The following is an 18,869-nucleotide window of genomic DNA, read 5'->3' as shown; positions in this document are numbered from 1 at the left end:
AGGCTGCTCTCTCCATTGGCAGCGATGAGCAGAGCCCTAGCCAAGAGCAAGAACAGGGCAAGTGGACACCAACACAACATTCAAGTCACCCCAGCCTACAACTGGGCTCGACTTCTTAAGCCAGATGTGGTTAGCAGCTCTTTTCTTTCCATAGCTTGTAGGATTTCAATGATAAAGCACTTGTCAAGCTACGTTTTTGTACAGAACTGGGCATGTTTTGGCAAAATACCTTAAAATGGATGTCAGGCAAGGGAAAAATATATTTGTAGGTATTTTTCAATCATGTACAACTGATATGCACATAATTAACACTAACTGACCATGCACTTACATGTATGTTACAAGCAAAGGAAACATACAGGCCTGTCCAAAACAGGGAACAAGCATGTAAAATGCTGTTGGGTTTGAGGAGTAAGTGATAATGCCTTTGCTGGCTTTGCACTCCTGTTAACAAGCTAGATAGTGTTACGCAGGCCTTTGGACTGTAGAAGCAGAGCAGTTCTTACCCTGCTTCTAATAAGTAATGTATAAATACTGTGTAAGTACAGTATAAATACTGTATGATAAGCTGATCAGTAATTTCAAATAAGATATGTGCTTTACTGAGGTCAGTTGTCTTACCCTCTGCAGTATGGACTGGGGACAGAGGGAAATTACAGAGCACCACCACTTTCCGCCCCCCTGCCTGGATGGTTCTCTCTGTAGAATGTACCTGAAGGTTACTACTGCTCCTCTGAAAGTAGAAGTAAGGGAGAGGGAATCTGAGTGGTAGCCTTGAGAAAGAAGGTTGGAGCAGATGCCATGAACTGGGACTGCTAGTTCATAGTAGTGTTTTATCTACCACAAAAACTTAACAACAGAATTTTTAGGCATTAATGGAGAAGTAATCTCCTTCATACTTTGGAAGGAATTAATAAGACATTTCACGTTCCCATGACTGCCTGCCTGTATGACAGGACATACCATCTACAGCTGTGTTCTTGTTGGAAACAATGCTGAAGAACTTCACTGGAAAGGTATTTTTGAAGAACTGATTGAACATTGAAAGAGTTCCCTTATTTTTTCATAAATATGGTGAAAACAGATTTAAATATTAAAAAAACCCAAACCAGTTACCGATGGAGTTGTCCCTCTTTATAAATCAGGGCTATGCTATTTATAAATATGTTTATTTTGCTTTCTAGCATACATTTTCAGATCCTGAAATGGTATGCTGTGCTTCTTTCAGTAATTAAGCTGCTTTAGACAAGGATTTTACATGTACTGTTTTAGCAACCAAGTTTCTAACAGTATAAAACTGGCAGCCCTTCCAGGCCTGTGTCATCTAAGAGTGTAAGATGCTGCATTTCTGTGAGCTCACTGGAAGCTTAAAGAGCAATCAAACCCTTCTTCCCCTGCACTTTCACCATTAACTTAAGTGCACTTAATTATCCAGTTGTTCTGGATATTTCTGTTCAAATACAAAATCTAATGTATATTACCTATTAGAATAATTAAATTCCATTTTAATAAAATGTTCACTAAAAGCAATTTACATTGCAATACTTATACACCTAATAAGGGGAGAATTATTATTGTATTTGCTTTTTATCTGAAATTGAAAGGGGGCTACATTGGCAGTCTCAGGTACACACTATTTTATTCTGTACACTGTATTATCCATATGAAATCCATTACTATACATCTCAATATAACTGTCCAAAATGGTAAAATACACTTTAATGGGCAGTGAGGAATGGGAGTTTGTTCTAAATGAGACACTTCAATTAGACACTCTGCTTTAATAATGTTTTCACAGAGCATGAACAACACAGAAAAACATAAACAAAGATGAATTTTGTGAAGCAAGAAAAATAAGGGGTGGATTTCAAAGGTCACAGTGCTGTGGAACTAGTTTTGAGCTTCTGTTTCTCTACTTAAAACTCCCCCAACAATTCATTGAAATAAAAGCAAAACTATTTTTTTTTCCTGTAGGCCAGCTTTGCGCTGCTTAATTTTTCTGCAAATTTCTAATAGAAAACAGATTCAAGCACAGCAATGGCTTGAGCAAAACCTGATCAAAAATTTTGCTTTATTAATCTGTGGTCTTAAAAGTGTTGAGCCTTCGATGGATTTAAGAATAATCAATAAAATGCTATGCTGAGCACTTTTTCTAGGCAAAGCTTGTTGCGACTTCATGACTTACAGCACTTGAGTTACTGTTCCAGTCAGGTTCTTTTTCTTCTGCCAAAATTCACGAGGTTTGTGAAAAAGGGAAATCTTTGATAAAGTTAGCTTTCTGCTAATAGCTTCACCTCAACAAATTAAAGAACTTGGTGGTGAAAATACATTTGAAAGCTCCCAAGGCTCAGTAATTCAAGTCTTCCATTCTGCTATTCTGATCAGTTAATTGTTCAAAGTAGGACAAGACTGGTTATTAACTCTTGGAAACTAAAGAAAGAACTAGTGAATTTTTTATGTCACCTCCTGAAATGTCAAGGGATGCTCTTCAAGGAAACTACACAATGCAGCCTGTGATATCTGTAAGTATCAAAGCCCAGGAGATGAAAATTCTGACCATCTCTGGTTTTAGTACTTTAAATAAAATATGTACTTACTCATTTAGTTCAGATGCTGGATATTTTTAAGTGCAACAGGATTAATACAAACTTAGTAACTGGGTGAAGGGTTTTAAATCTTTAGGGGTTTTAAACCTAACATATTTTTCATGGTCAGTGAGAGACAATGTCAGCAGCAGAATAATGTAGCTGGTTGCAGGTAGTTTAATGAAGTTTTATTGTTGAAATAGAGCAGGAACTATTTCATCACATAGGACACACAAGCAAACAGATTCCAAGACTACCTTATATACTATTATAAATCACAGCTATTTATCTTAGAACATGTGACCCTTTAGAAAATAGAACTGTGGTTGCCAAAAACAGTCTCTCAGGCATTTCTTATGCTGAACAGACAAGCTCAGACATGGGCATGTGCAGTTTCTGTACGTGGCACTGTAGGATGCTGAAGATGGCCCAGTGTTGTTTCAGGATCAGAGGCTTTTCCTGGCTGTGTGTCTTCTGGACACTCAATGACCAATTTTTCTGTGGCATACATCTGGCCAATGGTAACCTGAAATCAAACCAAAATATCAGTAAACAGGTTATAATTCAGGCTGCACAAAAATCCCCCAAGAATTGAATAGCCCAGATATTAAACTTTTTCATAATTATATTTTTCTTTCTCTAAACATTTCTTTTTGTAAATAGTACACTTGTCTAGACCTTAAGAAAAATAACCAATACATAAAATACCTGCACATATAAAATCTTGAAATAATGACATTGAGGAATACAATTTAAAGTCTCAAAAAATAACATTAGAAGTTACAACAGAGAAAAAGCAAGCAGGTTCTATGTTGAGAAAAATGAAAAGACAACAAAAATATGGATAGAATCAGCAGGTATTTCTTATGCTTTTTAGGTGGAGAGCCTAGATATAAATTGCATGGCATAGTACTATTAACCAGTTCCTTTGGAATCCTAATGTAATTTGCCTTATGAAGGGGGAAAACAGTTCAACAGTTGTTAGTTCAGCAGCAGCATTTTACATATACTGGAGCTACCTCTTGTTCACAAGATGGTATTCAGACTTCCTGTATTTGTGCTTTCTAGGAAAGCAAAATGAGGAAATGAAATATGACAAAAATGCAACACTGATACTTTGACTCCTCTTGTTCTTTAGCACCTTCTAGTCTGCCCCATAATGTTGGTAAATTCTGGTTGGATGAGCAGCTGGCAGTTGTCACACACAGCTCTTGGCTTAGCAGCTGAGATGGGGAAGGAAGAAGTTTCATGCAAGTAGGGTAGTGAAAGCAGAAGACAATGTTTATTTTTAAAAGTATGGATTTTGGAGTCTACTTTTTAATATCTGTTGTGCCCTTTCTTGCCCGTACTTTCTCCTTCAGGCCTGGGTACCCAGCAGCTCTGTGTCCTTTTCACAAAAAAAAAAAGGTTCATACATTTAAGTGTTGAATTAGGACAAAAAAGACTAGATGCTGAATTACACTAAACATTGTATATTTAGTAGAACTCAATACTGTGCAAATTAAGCCTAAGAGCAAGTCAGGCTCTCAAAGTAGTAAAAAACCAGGGAAAGAATGTTTTTAGCATTTTCCATTTAACATTTTTTTTTGTGGGAAAAAAATCCTGGCCTCTCTTGAATAAAAATTTCTCATCTGTGCTCACACTCACATAAAATGTGAATAATATTGCCTTTTAGGAAATGAACTATTTAATCTTGATAAACAGCCTTGTCTGAAACTTGTAATGCATTGATTTTAATCTTGAAATATTTATTACAAGGGAGCATTTATGAAGCTGTTCGTAAAGGAACAGAAGTTTTCCTTGCCAACAAATATTTCCTTCTTTTGGCACTCTGAGCTAAGTTAGTAACAGCATATGAACAACTCTGATTATTTTTGAAGTTACTTATGAAATATGTTGCATACAGAATATTTAATACAAAGGCCATACACAACTGTGACATGTGTTACCCAAAGAAATTTTAAGCTGTCAACAAGTGTTACTTGTCAAAGAGAACTCGCTGTTCTGGGTTATGTGGCAGGCTATACACTTTAGTTGCTGCCTTACCACAAACCATGCTGAAGTACTTAATTTTTGTATACTGTGTTTTGGAGCCCAAAGAATCTTTAATCCTTTCCCACACAGTAGAGCAAATTTAATGGGAGGCTCAGAGGGATTACAAAAATGCTGAAACCTGAATTGCATTTTTTTTTTCTCCCCCAGCTGGGGGAGATACATGAGACTGAGTACGTGACTCGTGACTTCTCAGTCAATCATATTCAGCTGGGGCAGATGGATTTGTAGGAGAAAGGTACAAGCTGCTGTTTGCTGTCCCTGTGCCAACAGGTGATGTTATCTACTGCTGCACCTCTTGACTTGAATGCAATAAAAGCACAGATTTATGTGTGAGCTGCTTCCTTAGCAAACCACAGGCGTGCAGGCATTTCAGCAAGTGCAAAGCCACCATTGCTGTGCTGTCAGCCTTTACTGGGCTGCTGCAGCTTGCCTGCTCTGCTGCCTCCCTTCCAGAACCTCTGCCATGGCACTGTAAGCTGAACTTTGAAACCTAAGGATTTTTGTTTTTTAAGCCATTAGCATTGAATTTTTAAAGTTATGATCAAGCCTTTCCCATGTGCTTTAGACAAAACAAACAAACCTTCCATTTATAGCTGCTGAAAAATTCCCATCCATAAACATCCCCTGCCTCAGCAGAAGGATTGCACCAGTATTTACACACTGACACTCATTAACCCTACAAAGCACAACAGCCCTCTTACAGTGTCCTCACCACCCTGAGTCTAAATAAAGCATTTCAGCAGCAGGCACTCACTGTGGAGCATTCTCCCAAATCAGAGACTTAAGTGGCTACCTATTGTGCTCTTTTTCCATTGTGCATATTTGTAGCTTGTACACCACATTTACTCTTCTGGTAGGTGGCTGGAAGCCAGTGCATAGGTCAGTGCCAGGGGAGTTCCACTGACCACAGGAAATGTGAAAAATGCCAATCACTTGTTCTTAAAATTTTAAAAGTTTAATAGTAATAAAATGGTTATAAAAATAGTAATACAATTAGAGTAATAATAATTTGTACAAATTGAATTAGGACAATATGAGGCAATAGAACTAAAGAGTTATGGACATCTGGGTACCTTTTTCTGGGTAAAACAAGCCTGAAAAAGGACACCCATTAACAAAGGGTTAACCTTTAAAAACAATACCCTGTTGCATATTCATACACTTCATACATGATGCATAAATTCCATTTAAACACAGGATTCTGTCTGGTCATCTCAGCTTCTTCCTCTGAATCCTAACAGTGCCTTCGAGACAGGAAGAAGTTCGTTTCTTCTGATAAAAGGGCAATAAATTCTCTTTCTCTGAAAGATTTAGGTGTCCTGTGGCTGCTATCTTGCTGTGAGTCCTTTCTTTAAAAAAAGTATCTTACATAGCATAGTTTCTATTTTTAACATTCTTTATAACCTAAAACTATATTTAACACACTACTTAAGAGAATTAATACAGCATTACTTTTTAACACAACACATAATATTCATTTTAATATTTGCAAAAAGCCAATCATAAAATAAGCATTTTTCACAGGAAACTTTTGGGGAAAAAGGCTCCATGATTTGCTCAGCAACTTGTGTTTTGTGTGTTACCCAAAAGTTTATTTACCTCTCTAGGTAACACATTGCAATTAAATTCCCCAGGAAAGAATGTGCAATAAAGAATCACACTGTCATCAGGAGAAGACAATAAATAGAAATATAGAGATGCTTCTCAGCTCCTTTTGAATTATTTGATGTTTAAATTCTGCCTGAAAAATGATGTACTTTGACAGGTCCAACCCTCAAAACCTGATAATTTGTCTTTGTTCAAGGATATAGTACAAGTCTATATGGTCAGCTGTTTTTTGTGAACAAGAAGACTTGTTCTTGAAAACCTTACTATTGCCTTCTGTCTGGATCCAGGAGAAGGCTTAGGGCTTCAGAATGGGATTTTTCAGCAGATATGAGACAACAAATGGGGAAAAAGAAATCACTGAAGAGTGAGCATTAGTCCATCTTTTAACCCAACCATTCTCTGGTTATTAGGTCTTTGTGTGTTCATATGGAAACAAGTGCTCGTCCTTTGTCATAGCTGGCAGGAAGCAAACACAGGAATTAGCCACTTCATGGAATCTTTCATTGCTATTGGGGGAGAAAAAAGCAAGTAGGAAAGGTTTTCCCTATATAACAGAGCATCAAAGATATGTATGGGGAGGTGCAGTAAGAATTAAATTGTAGAATTAAGAATTATAGAAGTAAAATCTGAATGTCCTGCAGACACTGAAAGAACATGATATTACCCTAAAAATTCAACAAATCCAGCCAAATTGACTGAACTCTGTCCTTTCTAAAGGAGTCTGGCTGCCAGTGTCCGACTCTCAGGGACACCTTGTGGCTGGTGAGCAGGTTATGTGTGGCTTCCATGCCAAGCCATGTGACAGATGCAATTGCAGTGGGACAGTGCTGGCCTGGGAGGCAGCCTGAATCCTAGGGGCTAACCTGAATTCTAGAGGCTAATCTGAATCCTTGGGGCTGCCTTCCCATCTTGACACAGCTGGTGGAGTAGATCCTGCAGACCCGCTGCTACTACTTGCAAAATACTACTCGATTATATTCAGTTTCTGAAGGTGTGTGGCATGTCTTGTGTATTTTATCCACACAAGGATTTTACTTTGCAGCTCAGAGTTGAGGTAGAAGTGACTGCTCATATTTCTGAAGGGCTGAAGATAAGGTGACTGGGTTTTAAATTTTTTTTCGAATTTGCCTCATTCAGAGTGCACAGTTCTGCTCTGAAAAGTACGATGGCATCTTTCCTTGACAGCTCTGCATAAATGTCTGTCTACTTAATTAATCACCACATTTTTCCTTCCTTAGGCTCTGCAGCACAAAGGTGGCCAGACATCTCTTTTTCCCCATGTACTTTACAGAATTGTAATTGTGTGGCATATAACCCATGAGCTCTAACAAATCCTGCTGAGCCCAGATGAAGATACTTTTTCTCACTGTCACTGAATTACTCATCCTTATCATCCTGCCAAACTTGCCAATCTCCAAACAACTAGCTACCTGCTTGTGTGAGGTCTCACTGATAAATTTCAGGGTGAGTGCCCTAAAATTACTCAGGTAAGTAGCTAGGCAGCAGCCTTTCTACCCTCAAAAGCAAACTATTTTTTTTTTTTATTTTTTCATGTCACTGTTTATTTTTTGATGGCAGACAAAAGCAGGAGTGGCCTAAAAGGAGAGGGTGCAACACTCTCATCTTATCTAGAATCAACTTACTGGACAATGCAATGCCTAAACACATAAAAGTGCCACCAGAGCACAGTAATATAGAAACACTGCAAGACAGCAATTTCTCTAGCTGTCAGTTTTTAAAAAAATTGATCTCCCAAGGGGATCATCACTGGAGAAGTAACAATGGTTTCCTGTTTTTCTTGAAGAAATGCTGCTCATAACTAAAGCTGATGTACAACAGATCGCTTTACATATTAAACACATTTACATATCTAATATATATATATATATATACACATATATATATATATATAGGTTGTTAAAATACCAAACTCTAGATAAAATCATAGCCATCTTCTCTCTTTTGTTACAAATTTGCAGACAAGAAATTGCTACCTTATAACAGCCAGGGATCACATATAAACATTTACATTTTCATGGTTCTTTATTATGGAGAAAAAGGAAAAAGTCCTGTGTATTAATATATTTATACCATACAAAAAGACACACACATAAAAAAATCAGGGTTTTTTTTCCTGTTGCACCTAGGAAGTTGACAGGTGTATCTCATGGGCACACTGCTGAATCTTAAGTAGGAAGAAAAATCCCTGATGACACTACAGTCACATTGCATTTATGGCTGCTAATCTGGGTCTCTAACACTACACGAAGAAGTTCCACATTCATATTTTCTGGCACAGTGACTATAAAATGCATCTTAAGTGAATGCTGACAAGAACAGAAATGTTCAAGAATTAAGGTTATTTTAAGAACTGGCAACAGTCTTGCAAGCTGTTTACCTGGAGTCTTTCCTATTAGATGATGCCAACCAATTTGCAATCCTATTGCAAATTTAAGTGAAGTGGTTATTGTTCTTAAGAAGCATTACTTTTTCTCCCCACACCCAAAATTGGATATGCTATACACAGCACACTTTAAAATAAAGTTTTCATATTTATTAAGGTTCAGTTTAATGATTTTTGTTTGTTTTTAAATGAATATGGACAGCCATTTTTGAAATTATCTTTTACTGCAATAATAAACACACCAGTGTGGTACACAGTAATTAATACAACTCAAATAGAACCAAAATCTCATCAATAACTTCAGTTCTTTGCCAAATCTTTGTGTTGGTATTAAATGCTATAGCAGAAGCCTTATTTATTTTCACTCAGGAAAGACTGTTGAAAAACTGCATTTGGCTTCTTAAACACATAGGTTATTCCACTCTCCAGAGCTGGAATCAATATGGAAAAATATTTTGGAGACATTTCCCGTATTTTAATTGATTCCATTTGTCTACAGAGAATGGGAAAGGAAGTGAAGGAAAGCACAGACCTGAGAAGTTAGAACTATTGTGTATTTTACGTCTGTAAGCCTGTGTTTTGCAAATGCTGTTTTCTTTGTTTCTTTATCCCGTAACATATCCTACAACCACCTCTACATGAAGCTTTTGAAACGGCAGGAAATATTAATTTATTGCTACCATTTGTCTGGTATTCACAAAGGTGTGAAGTGAAGTAAAGTAAGACAGCTAATAGGCGAGAATGTATCTGAAAGTTATTTCTGTTAATAATGATAAATTATGTAATTTTGTTAGAACCATATGCACTTCATCTTGAACACCCTAATTTGGATGATGTATTTATTTAACACTCTCGTTAATTTATTTTGTGGGTCTCCCTGAAGTGATACTCTTCAGTGAAAAGAGCAGAGAATCTAATCTATTACAGCAATGATTTACACATAAAATACCATAGGCATATATATTCATATGTATTTTGTACGTGGTGATCTAAAATAGCAAGGGATTCTTATTTTTAATCACTTAATATTTCTCAGTTAAGGGAGCCCCTTTTTCTTAAAATTACACAACAATGCTACTGTCCTTAGAGAAAACATGGACATGACAGACACAGCCTTTACTCCAAATAGCTACACTTGATGTAGCTTGAAGTAACAAGGGGCCTCATCAGAGAAGGCAAAACAGGAATCTTTCAAGCCCCCTCCAGCCTGGATTGTTCTATGATTCTATGAAAGCCAAGTAGACCAGATTGTGTCGGCCTTCAGTAAAGCCACAGTTTTAATTCTCTCGTTTCCTGCAAGCCACTCAGCCTGCAGATAAAAAGGAGTGTGACAAGAAAAATGCCATCTCAAAAACATGCAGGGCCCAACAGCAGATGGCTGCAAAGGGGAGAATCAACCCTCTGCTATTGCAAAGGCTACCTTGCAAAGATGTCAGAGAGTGAGCCACAGGAAAGCAAGCAGTGACTGATTTTGGGCTTAAACAGCCAGGTGAAGGTTTGATACAGCACACATCCAAGGAAGAAGCAGATCTGCAAATGTAATGTTCTGAGTGTGATCTTTTCATGCTTTCAGCATCCTGGCAATCTCCAGACTCCCACTTCTCCTCCCTCCCTATTTGTTACCTGTTAATGTTATTTCAGCATCTTGCTTTTTCCCTGATATTTGCATAGAAAGCCTCGACCTTCATAGAGCAGTTCAAACTCCTCAAAAAGCCAAACACAGAAGAAGAAGCAGGTCTTCTAAAGAGTCAATCCCATGTGGATAAAGGGGAAGAACCTAATGTAGCCTGATCTCTTCTCAATATAGCATGAAGAAGAGAAAAATCACTCAGTTAAGATGCTGAGTGTGGCAAAGGAAGGAATATAAAACATTAGTACTTGAAAATACAGAGACAAAGACCTGGATAACATTGTGCTGAGTGTGGTATAACAGGTGGTCTAGTAATGCTGAGACATTTGGTATGTAAATACCCTGACCATTCACAGAGGACCCTATGTTTCGCAACTACATAAGCAGAATTCATCAATGCCAATGTGAGTGCCTGCCTTACTTTTGTCAGTAGTATAATACAACAGCCACTGTCACAAAACACACATTCTGCACTAGGTCCACGAAAGTACTGTAACGTTTGTATATTGCAGATACACTAACTCCACAATACATACAAAAACTAAATTGTCATCATTAAAGGAAAATATTTTACTCTTCAGTGTTTTCTTGGATCACTATTTCCAAGAGACTTTTGGAATGGAACAGTGAAGAAAATGTAGTCATTATGGATAGTTATAAGCAGATATTAAATATGCTTACTGAGTAGTGTGATCAAGTAATTCTGCAGCCCTAATAAATTTTCATACTGTGAACTACTGCGGTACTAAAATGAGCTGCCGCAAGATTATGACAACAATCACAATTTAAAGACCACCTTTTACAACATTTGTATTTAAAGCCAGATGCTAGAAATGCAATGTACTGCATGAACCATCTTTAGTCTTATTTCTTATGTAAACTGGGGAACTTGGCTGCTGAGGAGAGCTGCTAAACAGCTACACAAATATGTATATGGCGTGTATGTAGATTAACATCTTTCAGAAAATGACTTATCCACCTGTACCTCTCTGCCTTTTCTTTTTTTAATAATGCTAATCACCTTCTGCATTTATTCTCTCTTCCAGTTCCTGAAAATACCTGATTTTGTCCCAAACCAGTCAAACTCAGAAAAAGTTCCAGAGCAGCAAATGGACTTTTTCTGTTTTTAACTGACATTTGCTTGTCTAAATGATGATTGTTCAAAGCTTTGAAAAGCTTTGTCTTCACCACATTTTTAAGTGAACAGTACATAAAGTAAGTGCAAGGGGAAAAGTACATAAAGTATGTTTCTTGGGAAATGCTGAACTTCAGGAGCTAAGACATTTTAAGACAGCAGGTACCAAGATACCAAGGACTGAAAAGTGGGACTGGCAGGATGTAGTCCTGGGAAGATGCATACAAGAAACATGCCAGAGAGTATGTTGGAGCTGACACAGACCAAAAGCAGCTCAGAAGTGAGCAAGCCCAGAGTGGTGGGAACAGCCAAAGCTACTGATCCTTCAGTGAAGAAAACGCTGTGGCACACAGCAGTGCTGATGGCTCCAGAAAATGCATTTGGTTTGGCAGCATGGAAAATGTTGGTCACCCCTGCTGTTGAACCAGCAGCTGTTCTGATCCTAGCTGGGCCTGAGCTCATGTCCAATCAGAGTTCATCCCTGTAGTACCTTACACAGCACTGCTGTCACCTGTGCACATTTGCTACACTTTCGCTTTGATTTTTCTGAACTAGAAGTTTTCTCAGTATCTGCAGTACACCAAAGTGTGAGGCTGCACGAACACCTGCAGTAATAATTCTATGAGACAAATGGATAACAAGTACACAACATGCATTATGCTTGAGGAATCTCCTGTGGGAGCTACCTCTCTCTGCAGCATCCTGCCCAATATTTTATACAAAGTATATATAGGTAGCAGAAGTACAGAGATGCATAATTACTCTCACAGCTCGGATCTTCGATTACTCGCTTAAACAAAAGAATTATCTGCAGCTAGCAGGAAAACTGCATCAATTAAGACAGGCTGGAACAATCATCTATTGCACATGCATCGAATATTCTTCCTTTCAAGTGTAACACACTGTGTACATTTGGTAAGGGAATATCATATTAACTAAATAAACTTGGATTTGTTTTCTTGATTTATTCTGATCTTATTCGAACCACCAAACACAGAGGGGAAAAGTTCAGGAGACTCAGAACTGTAATACTGTTTAACCTAGCAATTTAAATTTTGTTTTTTGTTAATGTCCTTTGAGCCAGAAGAATGTTTTAAAAAAATGTTTTTAAAATCTGCTACTGAAGCTATGTTTGGGGACGTGAAAGACATATTGACCTGCTAAATTTTGGATTTGAATGGATGTTAGCCACATTTTAATTATTTGGTAGTGATATGTCTTCTTCAAGACTCCAAACTATACGTACCAAATTCTTAGTGCTGGTTACAGGATGGCACCAGGTACATTGCATTTTGTAAAACTGACAGGTGCTTTATTAGCATTTTAAAGTAACAAGGCCTTTTGTGTTTCAGGAAAAGAAGAAGTAAATTCTGTAACACAGACCATTTTCCAAGACATAAAAGACAGAGAAAATTAATTTTCCTCTGTCCTCCAAGAAGACTATAAACCAAGGATTAAACTTAATTTTATATGAGGAACAATTTACTTTAAGGTCCCAATATGTCTCTTCCTCTGCACTGATGTTACCTTAGATACACCTCAGATGTGATTACAGACTGGGCTTTTCTCTGTGCCCATTCAAATTACAAAATTAAATTTGAAAGAGAAGAAATAACAGATTGAATTTATCTTTAGAAACTGTAGATGTATTTACAAAGATAAATTCTGTATTGGATGTTTTTGATTCAATCTGCATCTCTGCCCAAAAAGGAGCACCCCATCGAGGCAAATACATGTCAAGTCCCTACTGCAGTGTTTAGGAGATCTCTAAGCATATCAGGACAGAAATAAATTTTTATTTTTCTGCATTAAAAAGACTTCCTTTTTTTGGCAAAATTTTTACAGATTACTAAACTACAGTCATCTGTTCCTGACAAAATCATAATTTCCTTGTTTATCTTACTTTCTGTGATGGAGGATATCCAAAGATTTCTTTTTTCTTGCTCAGCTATCATTCTTGGTTTACTATCTTCAAACCTCCACGTTTCAAAGAGCATTTTTCTACTCCTCCCCTCTTTTGTAAGAGTTCCAGTGAAAGCCATAAAAAAACCTCACTGCCTGGACTGTCTACACTCTTTAAGAACCTGAGTAGGAGGCCAATGAGAAGAAAGAACATTAATGTTTTAGGACTAAGGATAGATTTGTCGAATTTCAGTCAATGTTTGGGCCTGTGAGTTCTCACTTGCTATCCATTGTGCCAGGGTCAGTTTGAAATAATTTCTCAGGTCCAGTTCAGTTTCCAAACCAACGCCTCACTGAAAAACTATGACTTTGATCATCTCCTTGATTAAGCAACCTCTGCAGAGCCAAAACCTCAAACACAGTGAACCACTCTGTTCCTCCTGAAGTTACTCCAGGTGATGGTGGGCAGGCTTCTGACTTCCTACAGCCTCTCCCCTGGGGCAGGAATTGCTTCCCTTGCCTCTTAGTGCCAAGGCAAACATCCCCTGCAGCACCACACCAAGCCAAAGCCAAGCCCTTGTGCTCCAACCTGCCCAAGTTGAGGTGGTTGTCCTGCCATCACACTGCTCTGCAGGGGGACAGCTCACACTCAGCCACTTCCACACAATTGGGTTAACTTCCCAGGGCTCCTCTTCCCAGCCCTTTGTACAAACAGAAGCAAAAATTAACGAGGGAGAAAATAATTATTTGCAAACCCTGCAGCTTTTGAGCAGGAGATATCTGTGTTTGTGTGGATATAGGGTATAGCTTACATTAACTTGTTTAATTGGACTAAACTAAAGCAGCATTTTTTTCTTTTTTTTTTGGCAAAGATAAATTACTGGATTTAGCACAGCTGGTAAGAGCTAATTCTGTACAAAGAGTTCTTTTCAGTAGTGTGGGTGGCAAAACACTTTCAGCAACTGGCCTAATTAGTTCTTCCTTCTTTGCAATAGCACAGGACAGTTCAAAAAAGAAAAAAAAAATATCGTAATGGAAGATATGGTATAAAATCATCCTGTTTGCTCTTCTGGTTTTGCCAGTCCTCCCTTATTTAATGTCACACTAAGCAGAGGCTTGCCCTAGTATTTTGCAGCACAGATAATAATTAGGAGTGGGAGGTTAGCACTTACTCCAAACACAGGCAGGGAGCAACGTCTGTTCCTCTGCACACGTCAGAGAAGAGCATTCCTCACCCAAACCACCCCGGGCAAACCCAGACAGCAGAGTGATGGATGCACCACTGAGGGCTTTCCCCTCGGCAGAGCTCCCATTCTGGGTGGCTTGTTTAGCACAGACTGGGAAGCCCGAGCTGCCAACGAGCTGCACTCCCCAGCGCACCCTCCCTGACATGGATCATTTACGTGACAAAAGACAACGCGGGTGCCAAGTGGGATAATTTCAGCTCCACTGCTCCTGAGGTACAGCCCACCAGCTGCAGGGCAATAACCCACTGCCCCAAACAAGCGAGATACAGCCCACCAGCTGCAGGGCAATAACCCACTGCCCAAACAAGTGAGGTACAGCCCACCAGCTGCAGAGCAATAACCCACTGCCCAAACAAGTGAGGTACAGCCCACCAGCTGCAGGGCAATAACCCACTGCCCCAAACAAGCGAGATACAGCCCACCAGCTGCAGGGCAATAACCCACTGCCCCAAACAAGCACTGACCTGAGCACACTGACACCTTCCCTTCCATACGAGCTGGCCAAACGCACTCGGGCTCTCCCTGCAGCTGTCAGCAAGATACAGCTCCTACCAGATAAAAATTGGGCTTGGCAAGATCCACTTGACCTTCTGAATGTCACTGAGATAAAGGGTAAAAGGCCAGGAAGGGCACAGATGTTTGAATTTAACTTCATTATAGGCCATCTAGGAAACTGCTAGAAATTTTTTCTAGCTGTTGTTTTGAATAATGATTCGGGAGCTGTGCTTGAGTGAGTTACAAATCTATTAAAAAACAATTTAAATTGTTACAAGCCATTACCGATGGCTTTTTCTCCTAACTAGACTGAATGAAGGCAGGATTATGAAAAACTTCTGTTAGGAAAAAACTGAATGTGAAGGGGAAAAACAAATTAAAAGTGAAGAGTATTTTATGAAGAAAAACAGAATGACCAACTAACAAGGAAACTCTCCAGAGAGCGTAAAGAAAAACCCAGCAATGAAACTAGAAAATAACAGTGTTTACCGGTACGTACAGTTCCTGTCTTGTTTCTTTTTAATTATTTTTATATTTGCCCATTTGTTTCTGTTGGAAGCAAATAGAAGACAGAAGGCTACTCCTATAGGTAATATTAGTCAGTCTGATAAAAAACAAGAATTAATAAAACTTCTCAGAATTGCCCACTGCTCATTTACAGTTTGAACAGTCTGATACTGAGAATAATATTTTCCAATACACACTTCTCCATAATGACTGTTAGACAGTCTACAGAGTTTTTGGTTGATGGAAGGTTGTTGATGAATTTGGAAAAGACTATTTAAACACATGTTGGGGAGAAGGCAGAGACAGGAGGCAGTTATGGGGAATAGACTGAATCCAGGAATTTGTCAGTGAGGAATCCTGTCTGAAGTAATTTCTAATACAGCACTTTCCTCTTTCTGTGGCTTAACACCTTAAGTATTTCTTATTTTCTTTCCATTTTTCTGTATATAAATATTGGAAGAAGAAGGGAAACTAACTGACTATAAACAGAAAACAGTGAAGCTACTACACACAAGCTATTATGTAAAGCAGAGATCTGTCCTTAATCTTTCAGTATTAATCATCCCAGAGTTTTAACAAAAGGAGAGCAAGAATAACTGGTAAGAGATTCAAAATGATTCTTTAATGTATATAATGTATTATGTCCTTTAACAAACATATGCGTCCAAAATTCATTTTGCTCATTCTATCTCAGCTTGTTTATTTTGCTATTCAAAAATATTGCAAAAAAACCTTACACATAAGCCTGTGTACAAAAGAAAGCCCCCTCCAGGAAAAAGCACAGAAAAATGAGCCAGTAGATGGCATTGTGGTACTTCAAAAGACATTCCAGAAAATTCCACTTAAAAAACATGCAAGCCTAAATGCTGTGTTTAACCACTTACTGCTTAACCAATGCAGTATTTTACTCCTGCTCCGTGCTCCACATGCACAACCGAATAAACAAAACTGCATGATGTAACTCCTCTGTCACACTAGCCCTGAAACAAATCTTGTCTGCTCTGGTTCCCAAATCCAATTAGCTCCACATGCTAGATTTACAATCCTACTCTTGAAAACATGATCCTTATTTGATGATTAATGTCCCACGAGCCACAGCCATCATAGATATAACAGAATAGATGTGATTAGTAGAAAAATTTTTGCTAAAACAGAACCATATACAAGACCTTACCATCAGTGCAGATAATACTATTTCCCACTGTACAGCAACTTCTGTGGATAAGACACCCCTCAAAAGTAAATTTCTTAAGTATTTTCTGAATATTCTACATAATTTGTTTCAATTAAGCTGCTGATACACCCTCACAGCTAGAGATGAGAAGACTGTAGCAACCCACCAGTTTCTTGTGCAACACAGCAGTTCTCTATTGCTCAAACCACACAAATTTGAAATAATTTTGCAGCACTCAAGATACAAAAGACCTTATGTGTTTAAGAATTATACTCCATACACAGACAAACTTATTTAAACTGAAACTACACTTGCGATTATCAGTACTTTATCTGCAAGCTACTTTATCTATAAACCTGCTTTACCTTGATCATGTCTGGAACAGGGGTTGGAGCAGAGATTTCTGGAGCTCTCTTCCAGTCCCAGGTATTCTGTGAGGCTTATGTATCAATGCTCCTCATGACATTAGTCTTTATGAAAACATCTTTTCATTTCACTATGGTATTCATTTTCTCAGGAAGTTCTAAAAATCCTCATCTCAGAAGGAAAAACTTTCAGGATCGTGTAAATTAATCTGACTACCTTAAGGACTCTAATTAAATTCAATAGCATACTCTAAAGCATCCAGTTGTTTCCTTTTGTTTCATGCCACTTCTAGAATAAACTAAAGCAGTTTAGTTTTCCTAATGGAAAAAATTCAACTTCAGTTCTTCACTGACTGATAGCATAATGCTTGGATTAAGAAACAAAGGAGCAACTAAAACTTCACCCACAAATTAATAGATCAAATATTTTTGTAAATTTAATAGCTACAAAAACATCATCCTCACTTGAACAATGCTGGGGCTTATATATGAAAATTCCCTTTTCTGATTATAAATAGGTTTTAAAAACACAGAATGATACAAGAAAAATGTTTCTTTCATCCCCTATGAAGTTACAAGCATTACTGCGAATGTTTAGGTATTAAAAATGAATGTCTCCCTTTTGGAATAGAGGTGGTCAGGTTGGGATGGAGCATCCAGGAGAAGAGGGAAAAAAATTAGTTCCTTCCTCTTATCACCACTTCTTTCAACATGATCCCATCCTTAGAAGTAAGTGACAAGTGTCACAAACCCAAAAGCATTTCAAAGAGAATAGAATGGTGCAGAGGGGAGAACATAAGCACTGATAACTGGATCTATTTAAGGATCCACCTTTTCCAGTATTTGGTGCCCACCAGAGTCCACAAGCAGTTCTTCAGGGAAAGGAAGCATGAATATGACACACATGCATACCTCTTTCTGCTGAAATGCCTCCTCTTCTTCCAGTGACAACAACATTTTGGCAACTTCATGGCCGTGTAACCATAACACCATTTTAACAGACGTGGTTAATTTGTCTAATCCCCATTTGAACTCATCGACCTGCTGGCCCCCCCAGCATGCTGAGGCATGTGGCAATGAGTTCTACCATGTAAATGTGTACTTGGCACTGCTTTTGAACTCTCGAGCTTTGTGGTTGATCATTTTGCTTTGACCTTGTAAAACATTCAGAAGAGTAAAAAAAATGTCACTCTACTTCTATTTTCCTCAGAAATGTTTTTCTTCTGTGGGAGTTTTCAAATGGTATATTCCTCATACCCAGGTACCAGGAAGGAGGGTAACTCAGAGAAAGTACTCAACCAGCTAACATCCATGTGGTCAGATGAAACAGGAGAATAGACACCCTTTCTGAACAGGCTGGAAGTGCACCATGACACCCTGCAATCCATTTGACAGCAGAAGTAGGAAAAGGTGACCTGACTGACTGCTCTTATTACTGTTAAAGCAGAGTCATTCAGAGTGCCTAACTGACCACACTCTGGGACACAAAGCCCATTGTATGGGAGTGGACCCTTAGAGTAAATACAGTGCGACCTTGTGTGGTGGCCTCCAGAGCGTGGTGGCTCACAGGCAAAAAAAAGCATCCTTCACCATCTTATTTATGATGTGTGCTTGGTCTTCTATCCTGTGAGGTTTGGTGGTGGGCACGGACACAGAACCAGCAAGAAGATCATACAGGGTCATCCCACAGTTTTGCCTTCTGGGAAACCTACCTTCAACTTAAAATTGTTACAGGCCTCTCTTGCCTCCATTGAACTGTGAT

General features: G+C 38.4%; 1 protein-coding gene across 1 annotated transcript in view; it reads right to left on the bottom strand.

Annotated features, from left to right (window-relative positions):
* Positions 1 to 2,751: 2,751 nt before the first annotated feature.
* Positions 2,752 to 18,869, bottom strand: part of LYRM4 (LYR motif containing 4) — an 85,695-nt gene continuing 69,577 nt past the window's right edge. Inside the window, exon 3 of the mRNA XM_066558854.1 lies at positions 2,752 to 3,111. Coding sequence (XP_066414951.1) covers positions 2,959 to 3,111 — 153 coding nt within the window. The 3' untranslated portion in view covers positions 2,752 to 2,958. The remainder of the gene's footprint in view (positions 3,112 to 18,869) is intronic.

Source organism: Molothrus aeneus, chromosome 1, assembly GCF_037042795.1.
Source record: "Molothrus aeneus isolate 106 chromosome 1, BPBGC_Maene_1.0, whole genome shotgun sequence".
Taxonomy (NCBI): Eukaryota; Metazoa; Chordata; class Aves; order Passeriformes; family Icteridae; genus Molothrus; species Molothrus aeneus.
Note: the sequence above shows the minus strand (reverse complement) of the source record. Positions and strands in the feature narration are given on the sequence as shown.